The 22845-nt window shown below is 43.2% G+C and overlaps 1 protein-coding gene across 1 annotated transcript in view; it reads left to right on the plus strand.

Annotated features, from left to right (window-relative positions):
- Positions 1 to 22845, plus strand: part of MCM4 (minichromosome maintenance complex component 4) — a 49818-nt gene that overhangs the window by 16173 nt on the left and 10800 nt on the right. The window contains exons 5-12 of the mRNA XM_030214171.1: positions 75 to 176; positions 1869 to 1964; positions 2054 to 2149; positions 4944 to 5082; positions 8789 to 9009; positions 9509 to 9629; positions 18278 to 18537; positions 21983 to 22348. Coding sequence (XP_030070031.1) covers positions 75 to 176; positions 1869 to 1964; positions 2054 to 2149; positions 4944 to 5082; positions 8789 to 9009; positions 9509 to 9629; positions 18278 to 18537; positions 21983 to 22348 — 1401 coding nt within the window. The remainder of the gene's footprint in view (positions 1 to 74; positions 177 to 1868; positions 1965 to 2053; positions 2150 to 4943; positions 5083 to 8788; positions 9010 to 9508; positions 9630 to 18277; positions 18538 to 21982; positions 22349 to 22845) is intronic.

A 22845-nucleotide genomic window follows, 5' to 3' on the forward strand; every position in this document is an offset into this window, starting at 1 on the left:
ATGGGGAAGTCATGCATTAATGAGCTTATACTAGAGCCAGTTTTCCTGGATGATGGTGTTTCTCTTTTATGCAGCAAATGAGCGATGATCTGGTGACAAGCGAGCAATCTCTAGGACAGAAGCTGGTGATTTGGGGGACAGATGTCAATGTAGCATCATGCAAAGAAAAATTTCAGGTGGGTTGGCTAACAGTAAAACATCTGTGTATGAGCCCCTCCATTTAGGCACTGCGTGGGTGTGTAGTGGGAGAGTGTAATCCAGTATTAGTGTGCCTTAACGTTTAAGCACCCGCAATTAATCCAGCCATAGAAATGCAGTAAGGATGCAAAGTATTCTGTAAGCTCCAGCTGTGGCTGTATTCAAATCTAGGCTAAAAGCTCACCTTTTTGAGGCTGCTTTTAACTCCTAACCCCTATTCACTTCTTCAGTCTATTTTAATCATTCTCACCATAAGTAATTTTGTTATCCCTTATTTGTCCTGTTTGCCTGTCTTTGATTAGATTGTAAGCTCTGTCAAGCAGGAACTGTCTCTTACGTGTTTAGTGTACGGCACTGCGTACGTCTAGTAGCTCTAAAGAAATAAGTAGTAAGTTCCATGCATAAGTAAGGAGCCTCGCTCACGTGTACACCCCCTTGCTATATGTTAGTGTTCCGTTGTAGAATAACACTTAGGCACCCCACTGGCATACATTTAACACGCTAAGTGCTAGTATTCTGTTTTTTTATCATTTGTTTCCTTTTGATATACCACTTTTTATTTGCAACACAAATCAAAGCGGTTTACAACTTTAAAAAGAGAGCGAGAAAACGCACAAGGGGTGTGCAAATTCAGGTACCTATAGACTTGCCCGTTAAACCCATAAGTATGATGCCTAGTTTCGGCCAAAAGGTTATTTTAATTTTCAGTCATGGTTTCAGTTTTGGCTGAAAATCATGTATTTGCACTGGAAGTGGTACGTTTGTGTTTTGTCCTATTTGTCCCTCTCTTCCCCCCCCCCCCCATAGGCCCCCGTCTTACAATCCTTGGTGGTCTAAAGATGTAGTTGAGGCAGTTACTCCTGTCCACTCCAGGTCTGCTGCCAAAATGGCTGCCACTACTGAGGCATTGCTCTCGCCCTGACTAGACCACCAGGGAGTGTAAGGTAATCCAGGAGGGCGGGGTTACTGCAGTTGCAAGAGATGCAGTTATGAACTTGTACAATAGTTTCTATGGGAAATAGAGTGTTCCAAATAAATGCTTTTGATACAAAATTTTAGCAGGAATTTAAGTGCCTTAGGAATTATCCTCTCTGTGGAGTTACGGCATCACCTGTCACTCCAAGTGTGGTGCAATTCAGCCATTGTAAAAGCACCATGGTTTTTAGTTTGTTTTCATTAGCTCTGGTCCATGTGTGTAGAGGTAAAATATGGTCTTTTGTTATTTAAATTCGCACAACCAAACTTGAGATTTCAATTTTGGCTTTGACCCAAACCAGGTGATGCATTTCAACCAAAAGCTTTCAGATGTTATCAGTGGCAGTTTCAGTTTGGCCCAAACATAAAAAGCAGTTTTGGTCAGCCTCTTAGCAAAATATACCATGTAACTGGAATATAGTGATGTCTTAAATAAATGTGATTTATTTTGGATTGCTGTCTTAATGGTATATTTTGTGCTTATTTTTGACAATGTGGTTTTGTGCCCACTGTGTGCATCCTGTTGGTGATCTGGCAGAAATCAAAATAAATAACTGAAGATATGTCCTGTGTAAGTTGTTCACCCCTCGAAGAATGTTCTAATAGCCAGTGAAAGGCAGTTTCATAGGAGAGTTGTGTCTTCTCTTTAAACTGGGTTGCAGTGCTAGAAATTGTCTCCCTACCTGTTCTTTCAGCGTTTCCTCCAGCGCTTTGTCGATCCCACAGCCAAAGAGGAGGAGAACACTGGCTTGGACCTTAATGAGCCCCTCTACATGCAGCGGCTTGAAGAGGTAAATACTGGTGTTTAATTGAGCCAACAACATCTCTCTAGAGCTTTTGTAACCCAGGGCCATTAACTGGTTTCTTCAATTGTTTACAGATAAATATGGTTGGCGAGCCATTTCTCAATGTAAACTGTGACCACTTGAGATCATTTGACCAAGATCTGTACAGACAGCTGATCTGCTATCCTCAGGTAGGACAGGTCTTGCAGTTTTTAGTTTTTAAGAGCAACTTTTATTCATATCTTAAGTCTAGAAGGGCAGTTGCCTGCATGGTTTTGAAAGCAGACGTATACTGTAAGGGCACAGGTCCTCAGGCTTTGGCACAGGCCTGCATTTAAGGGTCCCATGCCAAGTCTGCGTGCAGTGTTGGTCCAGGAAGAGGTAGAGCAGTGGGGGCAGGAAATGGAAGGAGGTGGAGGATAGGGATGAGGAAAGGAAATGCTGCACTGTCACCTCTCAAATACTGCTGCTTTAGGCAGATGCCTAATCAGCCTTGTGTTTGGGCCAACCCTGAGCATATTTCCTGACAGAGGTAAAAGCAAGTTGATATATCATGAACACTTTCTTTCCGCATTATCAAAAATAAAGCAATCGATCCAACAAAGATATCTCTCGTATGGTAGAAAGACTCATCACCTGGTTTTAACTCCTCACAAAAAAATTTAAAAAAACAAAACAATTCAGCATGTGTCCCTGGACATGTATAGAACCATGCATCATCTGCTGAAACCCCTGAGAGTTCATCAGTAACACACTATTGTCGCCCTGATGAGTTAGCCAATCTCCTTATATATATTGACATTTTCCAATGCTAGGCAAGCAGATCTAGATACATAAGGAGGAATGTTTTTCAGTATTTTCTTCATGTATTTGGACATGGTACAAGCAAAGGCTCCAAAACTTTGCAGGGACCATCCTCTCATCCAGAAAGAGGTCAATGACTACTTCAGATCGAAAAAAACATCAGTCCCCCTTCCTATCTTAGTAGCGAGATTGTAGCATTCGGTAGTTTTGCAGAATTACTGAGCAGCGCATTGTGAACAAGCACAAAACATGTACCTGGGGATTCCCGAGGGTACTCAGCAGACACTTAGCCTTGAAATATGATTGGATGCAATATCTAATTTCCTATACAACGCTGGGTATCTCTGCTAGTTAAAGTAAACTGTAGCAGGCCTCCCATTTAAGCGTCTACTTTAGGGATATAATGGTTAAAGTATGTATCTTCTTTTCTACCTCTAACAGAAGAGAATCCATCCCTTTCTATCTGGTTGAAGGGTATCTGTTAATAAGTAATAGAAGAGCATGCTGCCATCAGAAGGCTATACCCTGTTCCCACTTGCCAGCACTGACAAGCTATAGAATACTCCATAGGATTTATTTTATCAACAAAACTAACATCATGCAACCAATTTTGTTATGCATACTATACGTTTGTTTATTGAACCGTGGCAATCCTTGCCAGTCTAGTTCTAACAGAACATTCATTAATAAGTCCCACCTTTAAGCCTACAGTAGTCGAGGATTGGCCCATGTCAGTGGCGTAGCCATTTGGGCTCAGGCTCCCTTTATAATTGTGGTCCCGGTCAAGGGGTGAATTGAGAATTGGGGGTGGTGGCTATGATATAGAGATTTGGTAATATGTTTAGAGATAGTAGGTTATATATTGGAATAGTAGAGAAGCTGTAAGCTATATTACTCATAACTCATTGGAGTCCTGATAGTAAGAGTGGAGGGCTATGGGAATGGATAAGACAGAGAGGGAAGTGACTAGTACCCTATTCTTGCTGACATGGGTTGCTGGCAATTCAAGGTATACTAAACCGGTTGGAGGGTAATTTGTTGAGTCATCAATAAGTGGTGAGGGACTTTTAACTCCTAACTCCTAGGGGGTCTAGGGTAAGGGAGAAAATGTTAAAGCTTTGGATGTTGTTCTGTAAAGTGTGAGTTTTATACAGCATAATTTGTTGATGTAATACATCAAGCAAAATGTTCTGTTTGGATTTGATATGCAGAAATGTTAATAAAATTGTTTAAACATAAAATTGAGGCACCGGATTCATGGCTGACAGGGATGCCCAAGCCCTGCCAGCCATGTAGATTATTTGCCAGAGCCACGCCCATACCGCTGAAGCAGCGAGGAAGCCATCAGGGTGCTACAGCTGGTGGTGCTGGCAGTTCAGTGTATGCTCAGTTTAGGCATTGAGCTGAGCATGTGCAGAACTACCAGTGTTGGAAGCTGGAGCACTCTGCCGGCTTTCTCACTTCTTCAGCAGTATGGGTAAGACTTTGGTAAAGAATTTATTCCATTGGTGGAGTTTGAGCATCCCCACCAGCAAAGGTATGATTCAAGGGAGACCCTCCCCCCCCCCCCCCCCCAAAAAAAAAAAAAAAAAATATATATATATATATATATATATATATATATATATATATATAGTTCTGGCTACGCCCCTGGCCCATGCGGAATTAAACAAATTTGTAACAAGTCATGTCTGAATTTCTCTTTTTTTTTTTTTTTTTATCCAGTCACTTCCCAAAATAGGCTGAATAGGTATCCTTTGTAATTTACCATCAAATCACAATTTTCAGCATAGTGTCCCAACCTTAACATTATTAAAAAAAAAAAAAAAAAAAAAGCAGCAATTGTTCTATATAAAAACATGACTTCAAAAACAAAAATCTCCATTGTGCTCCACTTCTAGGGCAATGTCTCTAAAATGGCCACTTCAATGTTGTCACAACAGGTGGGGCTTCTGGTTTGGCATCCCAGGGGAAATGAAGTGTACTTGTACATTTCAAGTAATCGGCAGTTATGCAATGACAGTTTGCAGCAGTAGAGATACTTGTGGCTTCTGTAGCAGTAGCAGGGCTAGAGGATTGTCTGATTCTGGTAGTTTGCTACTCCAGTTCTTAATATTCAGGCAAGAAATGAGACACAGCTTCAGCCGTGTACCCAGGCTTGACTTTGCTTGTTTTGTGCAGGAAGTTATCCCAACGTTCGACATGGCTGTCAATGAGATCTTCTTCGACCACTATCCTGACTCCATTTTAGAGCATCAAATCCAAGTCAGGCCGTTCAATGCATTAAAGACCAGGAACATGAGAAGCTTGAATCCCGAGGGTAATATGGCTTATGCATCTGTTTTCATTGTTGCCAGGAGATGTTCAGTAATCTGATATGCAAGTAGTCCCGCTAAAGTAATTGACAGGAAAACATCTCATCAGTTTCATCCTTGCAGCTGGCCTCTGAGCTCAATCCTATTTTCAGAAAAATTGTATCATTTACCACCTCACTCTGGTTGCTAGCTCAAGGATATTTTGTGAATCTTTGAGTAAAACATAGAAACATAATGGCAGATAAAGGCCAAGAGTTCAGGTGACCTGGCCTTTCAGCCATAGATCTGATCATCTATGCTTTGCTGCTCCTGTTGTCCTATAGAGGCAGGTAACTAGGAATTTTCAAGGTATTGTTGCACTGAATTTTCAGATTTACAATTTGATGTTCAATCTTTATAATATCCCTGTCCCTCCTATGTGATTCTCCATTTTCTTCTTGAAGAAAAGGGAATTGAGGACCTATTGAACCTGTATGCCTTACTCTGTTTCTAAATCTTTTACCATTTCTTCTTTCGTCCGCATTTCTTTATTTGTTTAAACTAGTGGTTCCCAAACCTGGTCCTGGAGGCGCCCCAACTAATCAGGTTTTCTGGATATCCACGATGAATACTCATGAGAGAGATTTGCATGCAGTGGAGGCAAATCTCTCTCATGAATATTCATCATGGATACCCTAAGAAACTGACTGGGGCTTCCAGTACCAGATTTGGCAACCACTGGTTTAAACGAATCATCGTAAGCATTGAGTCATCGTAAGTATTGTATCATCAGAACTTGTCAGTCTTGTTGCTTCCATCAAGTATAATGTTACATGGCCAGTTTTGGGTCCCATATCACTGTTATAGTCAGTGCTTTTTTTTGTGCTGGTACAGCGTATCGGCACCTTTTTTCCCAGGGCCAACTCACCTGCCCGCTCTCAGCTCCCCGACTTTCCGTTCGTGCCGCTCTGCGTTGAACTCTTTTATTTTACCTCAAGTCGAAGCGGCAGTGAAGGCAGCCTGCAGGCTCGCCTCCCTACCTAAGTTCCCTCTCAGCGTCCCGCCTTGCTCTGAATGTAATTTCCTTTCCGTGAGGGCAGGATGCTGAGAGGGAACTTGGGAAGTGAGGAGGCGAGCCTGCCTGCTGCCTTCACTGCCTTCGCCTTGAGGTAAAATAAGAGTTCAGGGCAGGCGGCAGGAATGGAAAGTCAGGGTGGGCAGGTGGGGCTGGGGTTGGAACTGGAACTCAGGGGGCAGGTGGAGGCTGGGGCGAGTCACTGGACATGGATGGGAGGGGAGGATAGGGGACAAAGGAGAATCGCTGGACATGGAGGGGAGGGCAGAGGAGAATCACTGGACATGGATGGGATGGAAGGATAGGGGCAAAGGAGAATCGCTGGACATGGATGGGATGGTAGGGGAGGACAGGGGAGAGAGGAGAATCGCTGGACATGGATGGGAGGGGAGGGCAGAGGAGAATCGCTGGACATGGAGGGGAGGGCAGGAGATAGAGGAGGGTTGACGGATGGAGGGGAGAGCAGAAGAAATGCTGGACATGGATAGAGGGGATAGAAGAGAAATGCTGGACATGGATGGAGTGGAGAGCAGGGAAGAGGAGAAATGTTGGCGGGGAGGAAAGAGATGCACACGGATGGGGGAGAAGGGAGAGAGGAGAAATGCTAGACATGAATGGAGGAAAGGGAAGACAGGAGGAGATGCACATTGATTTAGGGGAAATTGGATACGGATGGAGGGGAGGGAAGACAGGAAGGAGATGCACATGGATGGAGGGGAGAGAGTTGAAATGCTGAACATGGATGGAGAGGAGGAAAGAGGAAGTGAGGTGAACATGGATGGATGGGAGAGGAGAAATGCTGGACATGGATGAAGAGGCGGGAAGATAGGAGGAGATGCACATGGATTTAGGGGAGACGAGAAATTCTGGACATGGAAGGGAGGAGAGAGAGTTGAAATGCTGGACATGGATGGAGGGGAAGGAAGAGAGAGGAAATGAGATGAACATGGATGGAGGAGAGGAGAAATGCTAGACATGGAGGGGGAGAGGAGAAATGCTGTACATGGATGGGAGGGAAGACAGGAGGAGATGCACATGGATTTAGGGGAGATGAGAAATTCTGGACACGGATGGAGGGAAGGGGAGAGTGTTGAAATGCTGGACATGGATGGAGGGGAGGGATGAGAGGAAGTGAGATGAACATGGATGGAAGAGAGGAAATGAGATGAATGTGGATGGAGGGGAGGAGAGGAGAAATGCTGGACATGGATGGATGAGAGGGAAGAGAGAGGAACGAGATGCATATGGATGGAGGGGAGGGAAGAATAGGAAGGAGATGCATACTAAGGGAGAAGAGGAGAAAAAGTGCACATGTATAGAGAAAATATGGAAAAGCTGGATCCACATTGACCCAGACTCTATCTCACCCTCCTCTCTCTGTCACCTGTCTCTACCTACCTACCCATCCTATTACTACCCATCCATCCTTCTATTATGTTATACTTAATTTCCTACTTTACATAACAAAATTCTGTGTTACCTATTACTATGTAAGCCGCATTGAGCCTGCTTTTAGTGGGAAAGTGCGGGATACAAATATAATAAATAAATACTTCCTCCAGTCAAGTCTGTGGAGCACCCAGCTTTTACCTAAGAAATGAAGACGAAAGGAGGAAAGTAAAGAAATGGAAAGGAAGCCCTGGAAACGGAGTTAAGGGAACAGATAGAGCAGCAGAATCAGAGACTGGGACCAAAAAAAATCACAAGTTATTTTTTCTTCTATACTGGTGTAGTATTTTCAATGATACCTGTTTATATGCGCCATGGCTGGTATAAGGGGTATGACTACTGTGGGTGTGGCTACCATAAGAGCAGAGCCATAGATGGTGACTCCGCCCATAATGAGTACCGGTACCTTTTTTCCTACAAAAAAAGCACTGGTTATAGTTCATAAACTGCTAGCAGGGAGTAGGAGGAGCCGTGACAAATTTATTTCAAAAATACAGATGAGGAGAGCCTTGTGATTCAGTTGATGTTCAGGTCTTGTATTTCTGGAGTTGCTGACACATAGTGGCCAGACTGAGGGCCCATGATTGCACCAGATTCCAGACCTGGTTCTAACTGAATGGAAATGCAAAGGAACAAAAGGAATCTGCTGGGTGTAAAAATAAATAAAAACATCTTTATTGCATAAACTCTGTATGAGTATTCTAAGTTTGCCTTTGGGGGGGGGGGGGGGGGCGTTGGGGAAGCAGCCTCATCAGAATTTGTGGTATGTCAGCATGGCATGATGGATGTATTCTGAATTGAGCTGCCTATGCTGAGATGATACAGGGCATTTTTCATGGGAATAAGTTAATTTTCTGAGAATACTGCAAAGTGTGTCTTTATTTTGTAGTGGTGAAAGAGATGATTCATTGTAAGGGGAGGGGAGATAGTTTAGGAAAGGGTAACAACTCCATTCTTGCTCAGTTTTCGGGATAACCGAGATATGTAAATTGGGTTTTTACATTGAAGCTTTGCCAATATATTGACTAAAGATTCTTGTGTTTGATGTGAAAAAAGTTCATTTACTTGGTTTGGTTGTCCTTGAGACCAGGCACATTGGAAGGGTTCAAGCAGCATAAAGTGTATCTAGAAATGGTGAGCAGCAGGTGTATTTAGAAATCACGCATCATATTTGAGCCTGACTGGAATGCATCTACTGTTAAATACAGATATTGATCAGCTGATAACAATCAGTGGAATGGTGATTCGGACCTCGCAGCTCATTCCAGAGATGCAGGAAGCATTCTTCAGGTGCCAGGTGTGCTCCTTCAGCACACGAGTGGAGATTGACCGGGGCCGTATCTCGGAGCCTTCGGTGTGCAAACACTGCAATACAACGCACAGCATGGCGCTGATCCACAACCGCTCCATGTTCTCTGACAAACAGATGGTGAGTAATGCACCCAGGGGTTTCACTTTTAAAGTTTGAAGCTGTAAAACTAGATATTCTGTGGAACATCAACATGCCTCTCTATTGGTCTCCTGTTTTTGTTTTCCTCCTAATAATGTTTTCACTTGATTTTGATTAAGGTTTGGTATCTCCTTTTATTCTGACAGTACTCTCTGTTCTGGAAATGCAGCTTGAGCTGTTCCTGCTGTATGCATGCATCTGTGTATCAGGGCTGTGGTGAGGCTCTGTACAGCCCTGATATACAGATGCATGCATGCAGACAGAGCAACATTCAGGATTTCCATACTATGGGCATCTTCAAACACTTCATATTCTGTTATCCACAAAGGAATGAAAGAGATACAAAATCTTGATGGGCTTTTGATTGCTTAGTGAATGTCATAAAGTTTTCAATATCGTGTCCTTGCTTTGATCTATGATTGTGTTGAGATATTTATGTGAAATAAGTGTACATTCTGATCTCGTGTGTGTGTGCCAGATCAAACTGCAGGAATCTCCTGAAGACATGCCAGCAGGGCAGACTCCTCACACTGTTGTTCTCTTTGCACACAATGATCTTGTTGATAAAGTACAGCCCGGTGACCGAGTCAATGTTACAGGTAAGATGATCATTTTCTTTGTAATTCACAAGTAGGTCATTTTTCCACAAGCATTTATATACATAATCTATGTACCTAGTATGTTTTGTAAGGTACTTTTTGGGGTGGAGGAGCAGTCTAATGGTTAGAGCAAAGGGCTGAGAACCAGGGAAGCCCAGTTCAAATCCCACTGCTGCTGCTTGTGATCTTCAGCACGTACACCTCTTACCCCCCCCCCCCCCCCCCCCCCCCCCCGGTACAAACTTAGATTGTGAGCCCTCCAGGGATAAGGAAATACAGTACTTTGAGCTACTACTGAATCTAACGACTGTATATGGTACATTTGTGAACACTAACTGTAAATCTGAGAGAGTGAAATTTGTACCCATGACATTCTAGTTTGCAAATGGGATGCTTTCCTTTTGGCTTGGAAGATGTAATGGGGCAATTTGACAAACTGAAGAATAGCAAATCGCCAGGACTGGATGGTATACATCCCAGAGTATTGATAGAATTGAAAAATGAACTTGCAGAACTATTGTAATATGTAATTTATCTTTAAAATCAAGCATGATACCAGAAGATTGGAGGGTGGCCAATGTAACACCAATTTTTAAAAAGGGTTCCAGAGGTGATCCTGGAAATTACAGACCGGTGAGCCTGACGTCAGTGCCGGGCAGAATGGTAGAGACTATTATAAAGAACAAATTACAGAACATATTCAAAAAGCATGGATTAATGAGACAAAGCCAACATGGATTTAGTGAAAGGAAATCTTGCCTCACTAATCTATTACATTTCTTTGAAAGGGTAAACAAATATGTGGATAAAGGTGAGCCGGTCGATACTGTGTATCTGGATTTTCAAAAGGCATTTGACAACGTATCTCATGAAAGACTCCAGAGGAAATTGGAGAGTTATGAGATAGGATGTAGCGTTCTATTATGGATTAAAAACTGGTTAAAAGATTGAAAAATTAGAGTAGGGTTAAATGGTCAGTATTCTCAATGGGGAAGGGATAGATAGTGGGGTTCCCCAGGGATCTGTGTTGGGACCTCTACTTTTTAACATATTTATAAATGATCTAGATATGGGAATGTCACGAAACACCTAGCCACCCATCTGGAGTTACACCGCGGTCATTTAGAGAGTCTATCCTCAACACAGGTCCGCCTGCACCTGCCGCTTGTGCTCTACACTAGCACCCTCCTCCCACCGACTGGTTCACAACCCCCTCTGGGCGAGCCTCCCACTCTAGTTATCTCCAGTGATTTCTAGGTTACTGGAACCATACTCCCAGTGGTCCCACAGTTCCCAGAAAACATTTGCAGACCCAACACACAAATCACCAGAATTCGTTATCAGTCCAGACAGGCAGAATGAACAAACAATTGTGTTTATTCTCATAAAAATATTGAACAGTGGACAAAAATGTGCAATTAGTAAACAATAACAAGTAACTTTTTAAAAATGAATCAATTATAAAACTAACTAAAGGCTAAACAGTACCTGGGAAGATCAGGACATATAATTCACTGAGCCTCAGCAAGGAGGTCTGTCTCTTTTCTTCCTGGGCTAAGACTGAAGCAACAGCCAGCAATAACTGCTGGACAATTTCAAACTCCGGACCAATGAGAGCTCAGAACACTCTAGTTTCAAATAGTCTGGTTACATCACTGCAAAGTACTTCCTATTATCTGTGTGCCAAATAAAACAAAGAGAAGTCAATCCTCTGTAGCTTTAATCATAAACATGCACCATCTGCTGGCCAAACAGGAGAAATACATTTCGGACATATTTAAGACAGGAAAATATCCAATACATTTAACAGGCTTAAAACACACTGTTTCTTCACAGGAAATAACTAGTGAGGTAATTAAATTTGCCGACGACACAAAGAGGATCGTGAAAAATTGCAAGACGATATTACGAGACTAGGAGACTGGGCATCCAAATGGCAGATTATGTTTACTGTGAGCAAGTGCATAGTGATTCATGTGGGAAAGAGGAACCCAAACTATAGCTACATGATGCAAGGTTCCATGTTAGGAATCATTGACCAGGAAAAGAAACTAGGAGTCATCGTTGATGATACTTTGAAACCCTCTGTTCAGTTTGCTGCGGCGTCAAAGAAAGCAAATAGAATGTTAGGTATTATTAGGAAAGGAATGGAAAATAAAAATTAGGATGTTATAATGCCTTTGTATCAGTCCATGGTGCAACTGCACCTTGAATACTGTGTGCAATTCTGGTCACCACATTTCAAAAAAGATATGGTGAAATTAGGAAAGGTACAGAGAAGAGCAACGAAAATGATAAAAGGGGATGGGGCAACTTCCCTATGAGGAAAGGCTGAAACAACTAGGGCTCTTCAGCTTGAACAAAAGATGGCTGAGGGGAGATATGATAGAGGTATATAAAATAATGAGTGGAATGGGTGAATGAGAATTGATTATTTACTCTTTCCAAAAATACTAGGACTAGGGGGCATGCAGTGAAGCTACAAAGTAGTAAATTTAAAATGAATCGGAGAAAATATTTCTTCACTCAACATGTAATTAAACTCTGGAATTCGTTGCCAGAGAATGTGGTAAAAGCAGTTTGCTTACTGGGGTTTAAAAAAGGTTTGGATAGCTTCCTAAAAGAAAAGTCCATAAGGCATCATTAGGATGGTCTTCAGAAAATCCACTGCTTATTTTTATGATAAGCAGCATAAAATGTATTGTACTGTTTTGGAATCTTGCCAGGTGCTTGTGACCTGGATTGGCCACTGTTGGAAACAGGATACTGGGCTTGGTGGACCTTCAGTCTGTCCTAGTATGGCAAAACCTATGCACTTCTGCACTTATTTGTAATACCTTATTTCAACTCTAAAGTATGCAAAATATTTTCCAGAAGAAAGAAGGGATGGAGAGAGAAGTAGCTAACTATATGGCTGGTTTCAGTAACGTACAAGATGGTGCAGCAAAAGAAACAAGAGAAACTTGTATATCGATCACTTCTTGAGAATGTATGAAATTTGTCAAGTTTAAGCTTGTAGTAACCGAATAATGGAGTCCTTCCTCTGCCTTATCAGATTAAGCTTTCCTTCCCTGTGATATACAAATTAATCAAGGAGATATCAGCACAAAAATTGCTAAGATCTCTTTAAAATATTTACACAGCAATATCTGATGAAAGTAAAGAGGCCCTAGGATAGTTCAAAAATGTAAAGAATGAACTGATCTTTCCATAATCTCCAGTTTATAATGAATGAACAAGACTGTCTTTAGTCCCAGATGTTGATGTTTTCTGCAGCAATGTCAGTTGAGATTCCAGAGGTTTAGTCAAGTCCAACATTCTACCATCAAGCTCTCCTGTCTTAGCAGACACCTTTCTGGTGAGATCACATAACTATACAGTAAATGCACAAAGCATATCTTCTGTTCTAGTAACTACCTGCCAGATCTATGGGAAGTTTCCCTTTTAGATAATCCAGGCAAAGATGGGAGTATGCCTCGGATTGTTTCCACTGCTGGAGTCGTAGCAGGTAAGCTATGAAAGGATGGCTCCGTACACAGATCAGAGCCAGTGTTGCATGGCTTGTGGCTTTTGCTGTGCAAGTGTTGGCGAGCAGCTAATGTTGCACATATGAAAGAGTGTGTCAGAAAGGTGTTACCTCATATCATAGGATGTTGAAATATGCTGTGGCAGCTTGGCAGATAAGGCTCATGAGAAAAAGGGATGTCCGTGAGCATGGAGGACCTGATTTTTGGGTGGGAGCCACCACCACCCTCTTATATGAGGCTAGTCAGGAGGAAGGACCACACCAAACGCCGTTCCAATTGGCCCACAAAATAGGGGATTAGTAGTAATTAGGAAATGAAAAAAGATTCTGAGGTTTTTCTTGGGTCTTAACTTGATTTATAACAATTGAAAGCACTTAGTTTTCAGTGGAGTTAATGTTTTATCTACTCATTATCACCCTTTAAAAGCTGTTCAAATTGCAAAGAATCCCAGTGTCAAACACCTAGCCACCCACCTGGGACTACCCCGCAGCCAATTAAGAGGGTCTATCCCCAGCACAGCTCGGGTCTGCCTGCACTTTCTACTTGTGCTCTAGACTAGCACCCTCTTCCCACCGACTAGGTTCCAACCAATCCCAGTGGTCCCACAGTTCCTAGAAAGCACCCACAGGCCCAACACACAAACCACCAGGATTCTTAGTCCAGACAAGCAGAGGCAATAAACTAAAAATGTTTGTCATGAAAAATTAGAACAATGAACAGAAAAGGTGCAAACAATAACAAGTAACTGAATATGGATGGATCAATTATAAAACTGTCTGAACATTTGTTTACTATCTAAATAGTACCTGGGGTGTTGAGGACATATAGCTGCTCACAGGTTATCAAATATAACGTTCACAGGGCCTCAGCAAAGAGATTGTTCTCTCTCTTCTCCAGGTCTAAGACTGGAGAAAAAGCCAGTACATCCTGACTGAATTTGAGCTCCTGGGCCAATGAGAGCCAAGAACAGCAAATTTTAAAAGTAGCTGGCCACATCACTACAGGTTAACTAATGAAGGAGCAGTCAGTTCTCTGTAACAGTTTTAAACATTCTCCACCTGCTGGCCAAACTAGAGAAATACAGAAATAATACAGTTTACAAGCTTGAAACCCACTGTTTTGTCACATCCAGAAAATGTACTTATTTTGAAAAGTCACAGTACATTTACAGGGATATTTTAGACAATAAGTAGCACCCAGAGTCAGCAGTCTAGGGCTAAAAAGAGATTTCCTGTCTGAGTTACATGGTTCTGGTCACATCAGAAACAGAGGCATTTTTACCTCACAATACAAGACATTCCTTTTTTCAAAGAAATTCTTCAGAACCTGTACTTTGTCCTTCTCATTCATAAAAGTCACATGGAATCCTGTTGTGTCATATGAATCTTCCAACAACTGATCCACCTCCTTTATGTGTTTTGTTTTGCACAGGCAAATAACAATTAGAGATTCCGACTATCTCAGAAAAAGATAACTTTTAATACTACCGTAAAATATTTATGTAAAAGAATCTCAGATGACAGCAAACATATACAAAGAAAACGAAGGAAACACAAGTTTCTAACTCTGTTGGCATTCTCCATCATTTCCAATTCAAGATTAAGAGTAAGCAGATAGAGCCAACTTGCATTTCTAAAGAGGACACACATTTATCTAGTTGAGAAATATAATAATACTAGCCGTTGAGCCCGTTAAAACGGGCTACTATTGGAATGGGGGTTTTCCAAGGCCCCCCCCCCCCCCCCGAGGTCGCCGCTACCGGTACCCCCCCCCCCCCCCGCCCGGACTCGTCGCCGCCGCCACCCCTCCACCCGGCCGGGCCCTCTGTTCGCTATTAATTCAACTTACATTACCGCAGCACACAGATCAGCTGAGCTCCCGTCGGCCTGGCCTTCCTTCTCTGCCTGTGTCCCGCCCTCGTGTGACGTACCGTCAGCGAGGGCGGGACACAGGCAGGGAAGGAAGGCCGACAGGAGCTCAACTGATCTGCGTGCTGCGGCGATGTAAGTTGAATTAATTGTGATCAGAGGGCCCGGGCCGGGTGGAGGGGTGGCGGCGGCGACTCGGTGGGGGGGGGGGGGGGCGCAGTTTCCCTCTCTGTCCCGCCCCCGTCATCACGTATTGACGCGGAGGCGGGACAGAGAGGGAAGTCTCTACTGCGCATTTGCGAGTGAGTTCGGTTACTCGCTGTTTACATGTTTGATAGATGCTAATATGTCAACAATTTTTGTGAAAAGATAACATTGAGTAATTATAGTTTTCAAAATTCCCTCCTTGCATGAAACTACACAACATAAATCTTTTAAAGTTACATTTTGCTGGTCAGTAGCTAGACTAGGCTTAACCACGCCATATGTAATTACTAAAGCTGTGTGCAAACTAGAAAAAGATTTTACTAGAGTGAGTCAAGTCTAATGGTGACAAGGTGCCTGCGAGGCAGTGAAGGGAGGCTGCTGGGAGGGAAAGGTGTATAGTTTTGACCCTGGAATATTTGGTTGTGTATGAATGCACAGCAAGGAAGGAATGATGTTGAGTTGTCCTGAGAAAGGGTTATTTCGGCACATCTGGTGGGAATGTCCTAAAATAGTAATACTCCAGGAAATTTTTAAGAAAATTGAAGCTATATTAGGAAGGCAAATAGCTTAGACTGTTAAAATCTTATTAGGACTATATTAAAGGGGGGAGGGGTGGCACAAAAGTTTTGTAAACTCGTAATTGTATTGTTGCTTCTGGTCATGAGAGAGCCCCATATTGGCAACAGGTAGCTGCCTCTTTGAGTGCCTGAGTGAGCAGACTTAGCCAGCTGGTTTTGCTGGAAATACTCACTACCATCTGAAATGAGAAGTTTGAGGAAATATGGCAACCATTAGTGAGCTTTGTAGGTTTACGGTATTAAACTTGAATGTGTTTGTGGAGTTGAAGAAAGCTGTCTCTGCGTTTAGAGATTGATCAAACATTCCAGAGGATTGTAATAGGCTTTGTCTTGAAGTATAGGGTGGGGCAGATTGGGAAGATAAGGGGGAGTATTAAAGTACCTGATCTTGGAGGCACCCCAGCCAATCAGGTTTTCAGTATAGCCATAACAAATATTCATATGAGAGGTTTGCATGCAGTTGAGGCAGTGCATGCAAATCTGTCTCATGAATGGTCATTGTGGATATCCTGGAAACCTGACTGGCTGGCTGGGGTGCCTCCAGGACCAGGGTTGGGAAACACTGCCTTACACCATTATTAGGAACAATTAACATGATACATAAGGTTTTTTTTCCTTTTGTTTAGCTGAAAACTTGTTGTGTTTGTCACAAACGTGAATATTGTCTGTCAGGTATATGTCACAACAGAAGAAAGTGAGAACCATTGTTGTAGTGTGAGTAGCACAGGGGCCAGCTTTTTCTGCACTTAAGGCAGATAATCAGAATTACATGCATCTTTCATCCCTGTGGCAGTAACATCCTCCCTTCTTTTGGCTCCTTGGCCAATACAAAATCCTAGTCCCGCAATATGTAGGAATTTAAGGCTCTGACGTGGTGGAAGAGAAGTGTGAAGCTTATGAGTCAGTATGTGCTCAGAGGCCCTGCAGCAGTCCTGCCCCCTCTCATTGGTTTCTAGTAACATAAAGCCTGTGTAAGAGGAAGCAGTGGTTCTGTTAAAGGGTCTTAGAGTGAGCTCATACTGGTTATTTTTTGTGTTTCTGACACCTCAGTTATGGCCTCTGGTAAGCCTGATATAATCTTGAGAATGATGCTTGAGGGAAAAAATCTGGTCTCTTCTCATCGCCTTAGTTTTGCTGAGAAAACAAACCCGTCACAGCCATGGCTGTCATCTAAACTGTGCAACCTGTAAATCGCAGCCCAGGAAATCTTCTCTCACTGAATCATAAATACTGTAAGCCCTTTCTGAGCCCAGGAGTTCCTAAGCTTGTCATTCGTGCACATTTCATTGGCAGGAGTTCCACATTAGAGAGTTGCACAGGGACAGAAATCTAACCCGCCCCCTGCCCATTCCCACTGCAAGTAATCTCCATTCGTGCCCCATCCAGTCCTACCCCTGCTACACCTCATAACACCCCACCGCACAGTCACCTTGACTCCCCCCCCCCCCCCCCCCCCCACCCACCCAAGAAAGCCAGATTCTATAAACAGAATACTGGTAAAAGTAACATAAATGCATTTTCTTCCATACGCTGTTAAATACAAAATTTTAGAAGGTGTACACTTTCAAAAAAGCAAACATTCTTGATCTGCATGTCCCCCTCTTCTTTCCCTTCCATCCATGAATAGCATGTCCCCCTCTCCTTTCCATCCCCTTCTATCCTATGTGCTTTATTTCCCCCTTTCCCTTCTCTCCTTCCCTCCCTGCACCCACACTCCATCCATCTTTTTTACGGCCCTCTCCCACCCACCTCCCCAAATGTACCTCAATGCACCCTGGTGATCTAGTAGCCTCTTTAGGGCAGGAAAGATCCCCATTCTTTCCTGCCCACTTCTTCTGCTTCTTTAAAACAGCTGCCAGGAGTTCAAGCGGTAGCCTCTCAGGACTTCTGCGGAAGTCTCATGAGGCCACCGCTTGGTCTCGTCAGCCATTTTGATGAAGTGGCGGCAGCAAGTGAATCAGTGGCAGTGGGCAGAAAAGAGTAGGGATCTTTCCTGCCCCGAAGAGGCCACTAGACCACCATGGTGCATTGAGGTACATTCAGGGAGAGCGCCCTGAGGCTGGGGGGGGGGGGGGAGGGGGGGAGAAGGAAGACTTGCCTTCATTTCTGTGGGATCTCCACAGGACCTGAAGGGGGTAACCACGGGATTCCTGCTAACCCCATTCCCGTGCAGCTCTCTATTCCACATAAATTTCTTTAGTAATTATCAGTTAATAATTTTCCTGTAAGTCCTTGGGTAAGGCAGTCAGACCAGTCACTCCTGTCAACAGGATATACTGAACTGGCTATTGGGGTAAGAAGAGGAAATTTACAGAAACGTAGGGGAAGCACATTGAATTGTTTCTGGGCCCAGCTTTTTGCTTGACCATTAAGAACAGAGAGGATCATGCTCGTGCATTATAATGCTAAGCTGTTTAGCTCATTCATCATTAGAGGCATCACTTTAATTTGAATGTTGGTTTCTTCAGGAATCTACAGAGCTGTTCCGATCAGAGTCAATCCCAGAGTGAGCAATGTCAAATCTGTCTACAAGACGCACATTGATGTCATTCATTACCGCAAGACAGATGTCAGGCGGCTGCATGGTATTGATGAGGAGGCAGAACAGAAGCTGTTCACGGAGCAGCGTATGGAGCTACTAAAGGATCTGTCCAGGAAGCCAGACATCTATGAGAGGCTGGCTGCAGCTCTTGCTCCCAGCATTTATGAACATGAAGATATCAAGAAGGTAAAATGTTACAGCGGGTTATAAATGCCATATTAAATTAAAATGGCACCTTGTTACCTCTCATGCCCTTATTTTACTATAGGGCTCTGTTCTTTCCTGGTTTTCTTCTTATCTCTCCCATCTTACTTTAGTGTTTACTCTGGTGGATCCTCCTCCACTTCTATCCCACTGTCAGTTGGTGTACCTCAGGGATCTGTCCTGGGACCTCTTCTTTTCTCCATCTATACGTCTTCCCTTGGTACCTGATCTCATCCCATGGTTTTCGGTACCATCTTTATGCTGATGACTCCCAGATCTACCTCTCCACACCAGAAATCTCAGCAGGAATCCAGGCAAAAGTATCAGCCTAGATGTCTCACCGCCATCTGAAACTAAACATGACCAAGACTGAGCTTCTTATCTTTCCCCCTAAACCAACCTGTCCTCTTCCCCCATTCTCTGTTTCTATGGATAACACTCTCATCCTCCCTGTCTCATCAGCTCCACACTTATCACCTCTCGCTTAGACTATTGCAACTTGCTTCTCACAGGTCTCCCACTTAGCCATCTCTCTCCTCTTCAATCTGTTGAAAATTCTGCCACACGATTTATATTTCGCCAGTGTCGCTATGCTCATATTAGCCCTCTCCTCAAGTCACTTCACTGGCTCCCTATCCGTTTCCGCATACAGTTCAAACTCCTCTTATTGACTTATAAGTGCATTCACTCTGCAGCTCCTCAGTACCTCTTCACTCTCATCTCTCCCTACACTCCTCCCCGGGAACTCTGTTCACTGGATAAATCTCTCTTATCTGCACCCTTCTCCTCCACCGCTAGCTCCATTCTCCGTTCCTTTTATCTTGCTGCACCATATGCCTGGAATAAACTTCCTGAGCCGGTCCGTCAAGCTCCATCTCTGGCCATCTTGAAATCTAGGCTAAAAGCCCACCTTTTTGATGCTGCTTTTAACTCCTAACCCTTATTCACTTGTTCAGTACCCTTATTTTATCATCCCAACCTCAGTAATTCCCTTATCTCTTATTTGTCCTGTTTGTCTGTCCAAATTAGATTGTAAGCTCTGTCAAGCAGGGACTGTCTCTTCATGTTCAAATGTACAGTGCTGCATACATCTAGTAGCGCTATAGAAATAAGTAGTAGTATATTTGTTTATGTATAGACCACACAACCAGCAGATAAGAGTTCCAAAATCCTGTGTCTCCTGGCAGAAACAGGAAGCAGTCCATGCCCAGTCCCTTAGTCTTCGAGCATCACCTGTTGTCAACCTTTGGTTGACTTAGCTAAAATCTTTAATCTAATCCTGTTATTGCTCCTTATTTAAATTTTTTTCACATCTTTTGTGCAGTGAAGGTTTGCATGAATTTTGAACCCAGCACCTGAAAGATTATTGTTAGCTGCTGATGTCTGTATTTAAATGCTTTTGTTACTGCATTTGTGAAGCGTGTGCACATGCAACTCAACATGGCAGCTCTTTCACATTTTCTTCTGTGGAGCAGAACTGAAATGCTGGGTAGCATGTGGCCTGCTTGTAGCTCTTTTTTGTTGCCTGCTTGCTGTGGAATTATATTTATCTGATCTACTGCTTCAGTCCTGCCTTTTGCACACCAAGCTTCTCCCCTGTGGAAACATAAACAAAAACTTCAAATTTCATTTTCTGAATTGATGACTGGCACAAAACACCTAGCCACCCGCCTGGGGTTACCCCGCAGCCATGTAGAGGGTCTATCCCCAGCACAGCTTAGGTCTGCGTGCACCTGCCGCTCGTGCTGTACACTAGCACCCTCCTCCTACTGACTGGGTCACAATCGCCTCTGGGCGAGTCTCCCGCTCTCAAATTATCCCCAGTGATTTCTAGGTTACTGGAGCCACACTCCCAGTGGTCCCACAGTTCCCAGAAATTACTCACAGACCCAAAACACAAACCACCAGGATTCTTTTTCAGTCAGGTGAAACTCAATAGATCAGATTCACTTTTTTAATTGATTGTGAAACAAAACATCCCATGAATCAATCAACACACTAGTAAACCATTTCTAAAGTTTTATGTTAAAATAAGAGGAAAAGCCTCATACTGTCGTGGCTCAACTCAGTACATCGACCGGACTTCCTGTATGGAAAAATCTTAGAGCTGCACGATGAAAAAGTAATCACGGGCTCAAAAACCTCTTGTAAAGAAATCCTGCTTGGTGACAAAAAATTCTCAGCAATATGTCAATTTGGAAAAAGTCACATCTGTGCTTTGTTGTATAATGCTGAGTCAGGTGCTCCAATTCTGCGCTCTTGCGGAGTGAGGTCCCGACGGACCCGTTTCGCTCAGGCTTCTTCAAGAGTTCTCACTAATTTGCCCTGGAAAAGCAACAAAGATGTCAATTTTTAGCACCGGACAACTTGGTGTACAAAAGTGTGTAAACGCCAATCTCCTGACCTTAAGAGTCGCAATCCTAAGGCATGTAAGGCCAGCAAACTGATTGAAAAAATGGCGCCTCAGCAATTAATAGGCATCTGTTTCAAATTGTGAATCCGTGCGTCCTGACGTGCTCATGTCATGATTTCGCAAACAATAGCAAAACAAAAATGGCCTAAGTTGTGGGGAAGCTCCCAAAAATGTGAAAAAAAAAGGATTACCCTTAAAATTGTTCTTATATCATTAGTCATATATTACGTATAATTTACAGTAACGCTTCAACAAGGCTCCCACTCCTCCAAAAAAAAACTTCATGATTAAGAGCGTGCAAACACATGGTTGTAGGAGGAAATATAGTCCTTTTATCGGTAAGATATTAATATCTAGTCTAAATATCCACCGTTGTTCACACTGCAACAAAGCCCTACCCCGAGGTGGATATTTAGACTAGATACCCTGGAACCCAAGGGATTAAATTCTTTAATACACTGGTCTGCTTTTTATTAATATCTTACCAATAAGGAAGTTTTACTCTTATGCTGTACAGTGTTTCAAGAGCACACACAAAAGATAACGATGCTTTTCTAGGAGGTAATATTTTCAAGTTGTTTAAGCCTTTCTCCAGCACCTCCCTTGAACTCCTAGTAACTCTCAGTGAGAGGTAAAGAGGTTTGATTTAGTTTATGGGACATTTTTAGTCTCCATGGGCTAATTAGATTGAGTTACAGTGAAAAGTGCTGTGTGGGTCTTGCTTGAACTGTGGTTGCACCTTCAGAGAGGGTGTAGTAGGCAGGAGCTGTGCAAATGTTGTGAAAGTTTGTTTTTATTTTAATTGAGCAAGGGTGGTGGTATTGGATAGTCCTGTCATCTGCACCATAGAGAGCCCTTGTAGTGAAGGCTTTTTTTTTTTCTCAGAGGAAGATAACAGGTAGAGTTTTGTTTCTTTCTGAGGGGAAAACCACCTGCATTAATTGCAGTGCCGAGTGGAAACTGACCTGTTGAACTGTGAAATAGAGCTGTTTAATTTTGTGTCCTTTTACTCAGGGTATTCTTTTGCAACTCTTTGGTGGCACACGCAAAGACTTCAGCCACACCGGCAGAGGCAAATTCCGTGCAGAGGTGAACATTCTTTTATGTGGAGACCCTGGTACCAGCAAGTCGCAGCTGCTGCAGTACGTGTACAACTTGGTGCCGCGGGGACAGTACACCTCTGGGAAGGGCTCCAGTGCAGTAGGGCTCACTGCTTATGTGATGAAGGACCCAGAAACTAGGCAGCTGGTTCTTCAGACAGGCGCTTTGGTCCTCAGTGACAATGGCATCTGCTGCATTGATGAGTTTGACAAGATGAATGAGAGCACCAGGTCTGTGCTGCATGAAGTGATGGAGCAGCAGACTTTGTCCATTGCTAAGGTAAGATGTGAGGTGGATGCGCATGATGATGGCAATCACAACATTTATGGTCTTGTTTTCCTGCAAGCATTTGTATGGCAAGCATGTAAAAACGTATGCTGAGAAGCCCAGCTTTCAGCACTACTTAGGTTGAATGATCACTTCAGCTACAGAAGGGGAAGGCACCTGTAGTAGTGCTTATAAGACAGGCATTCTGGTACTGTATCTGCAGTATTTTATTTATTTATTTGGATTTTGCTCACACCTTTTTCAGTAGTAGCTCAAGGTGAGTTACATTCAGGTACACTGGGTATTCCCCTGTCCCTGGAGGGCTCACAATATAAGTTTGTACCTGAGGCAATGGAATACGTTGCTGGTGCTCAGTATTAGGATGACAAAGTGTACATCTGCTGCTGCAGTCCAGTCTTGCGTTCTACAAAATCCTGAGTGGTGTAGAACGAGTAGAAGTGAATTGATTTATTTTACTCTTTCAAAAAGTACAAAGACTAGGGGACACT

The sequence above is a fragment of the Microcaecilia unicolor genome, chromosome 1 (assembly GCF_901765095.1).
Source record: "Microcaecilia unicolor chromosome 1, aMicUni1.1, whole genome shotgun sequence".
NCBI lineage: Eukaryota > Metazoa > Chordata > Amphibia > Gymnophiona > Siphonopidae > Microcaecilia > Microcaecilia unicolor.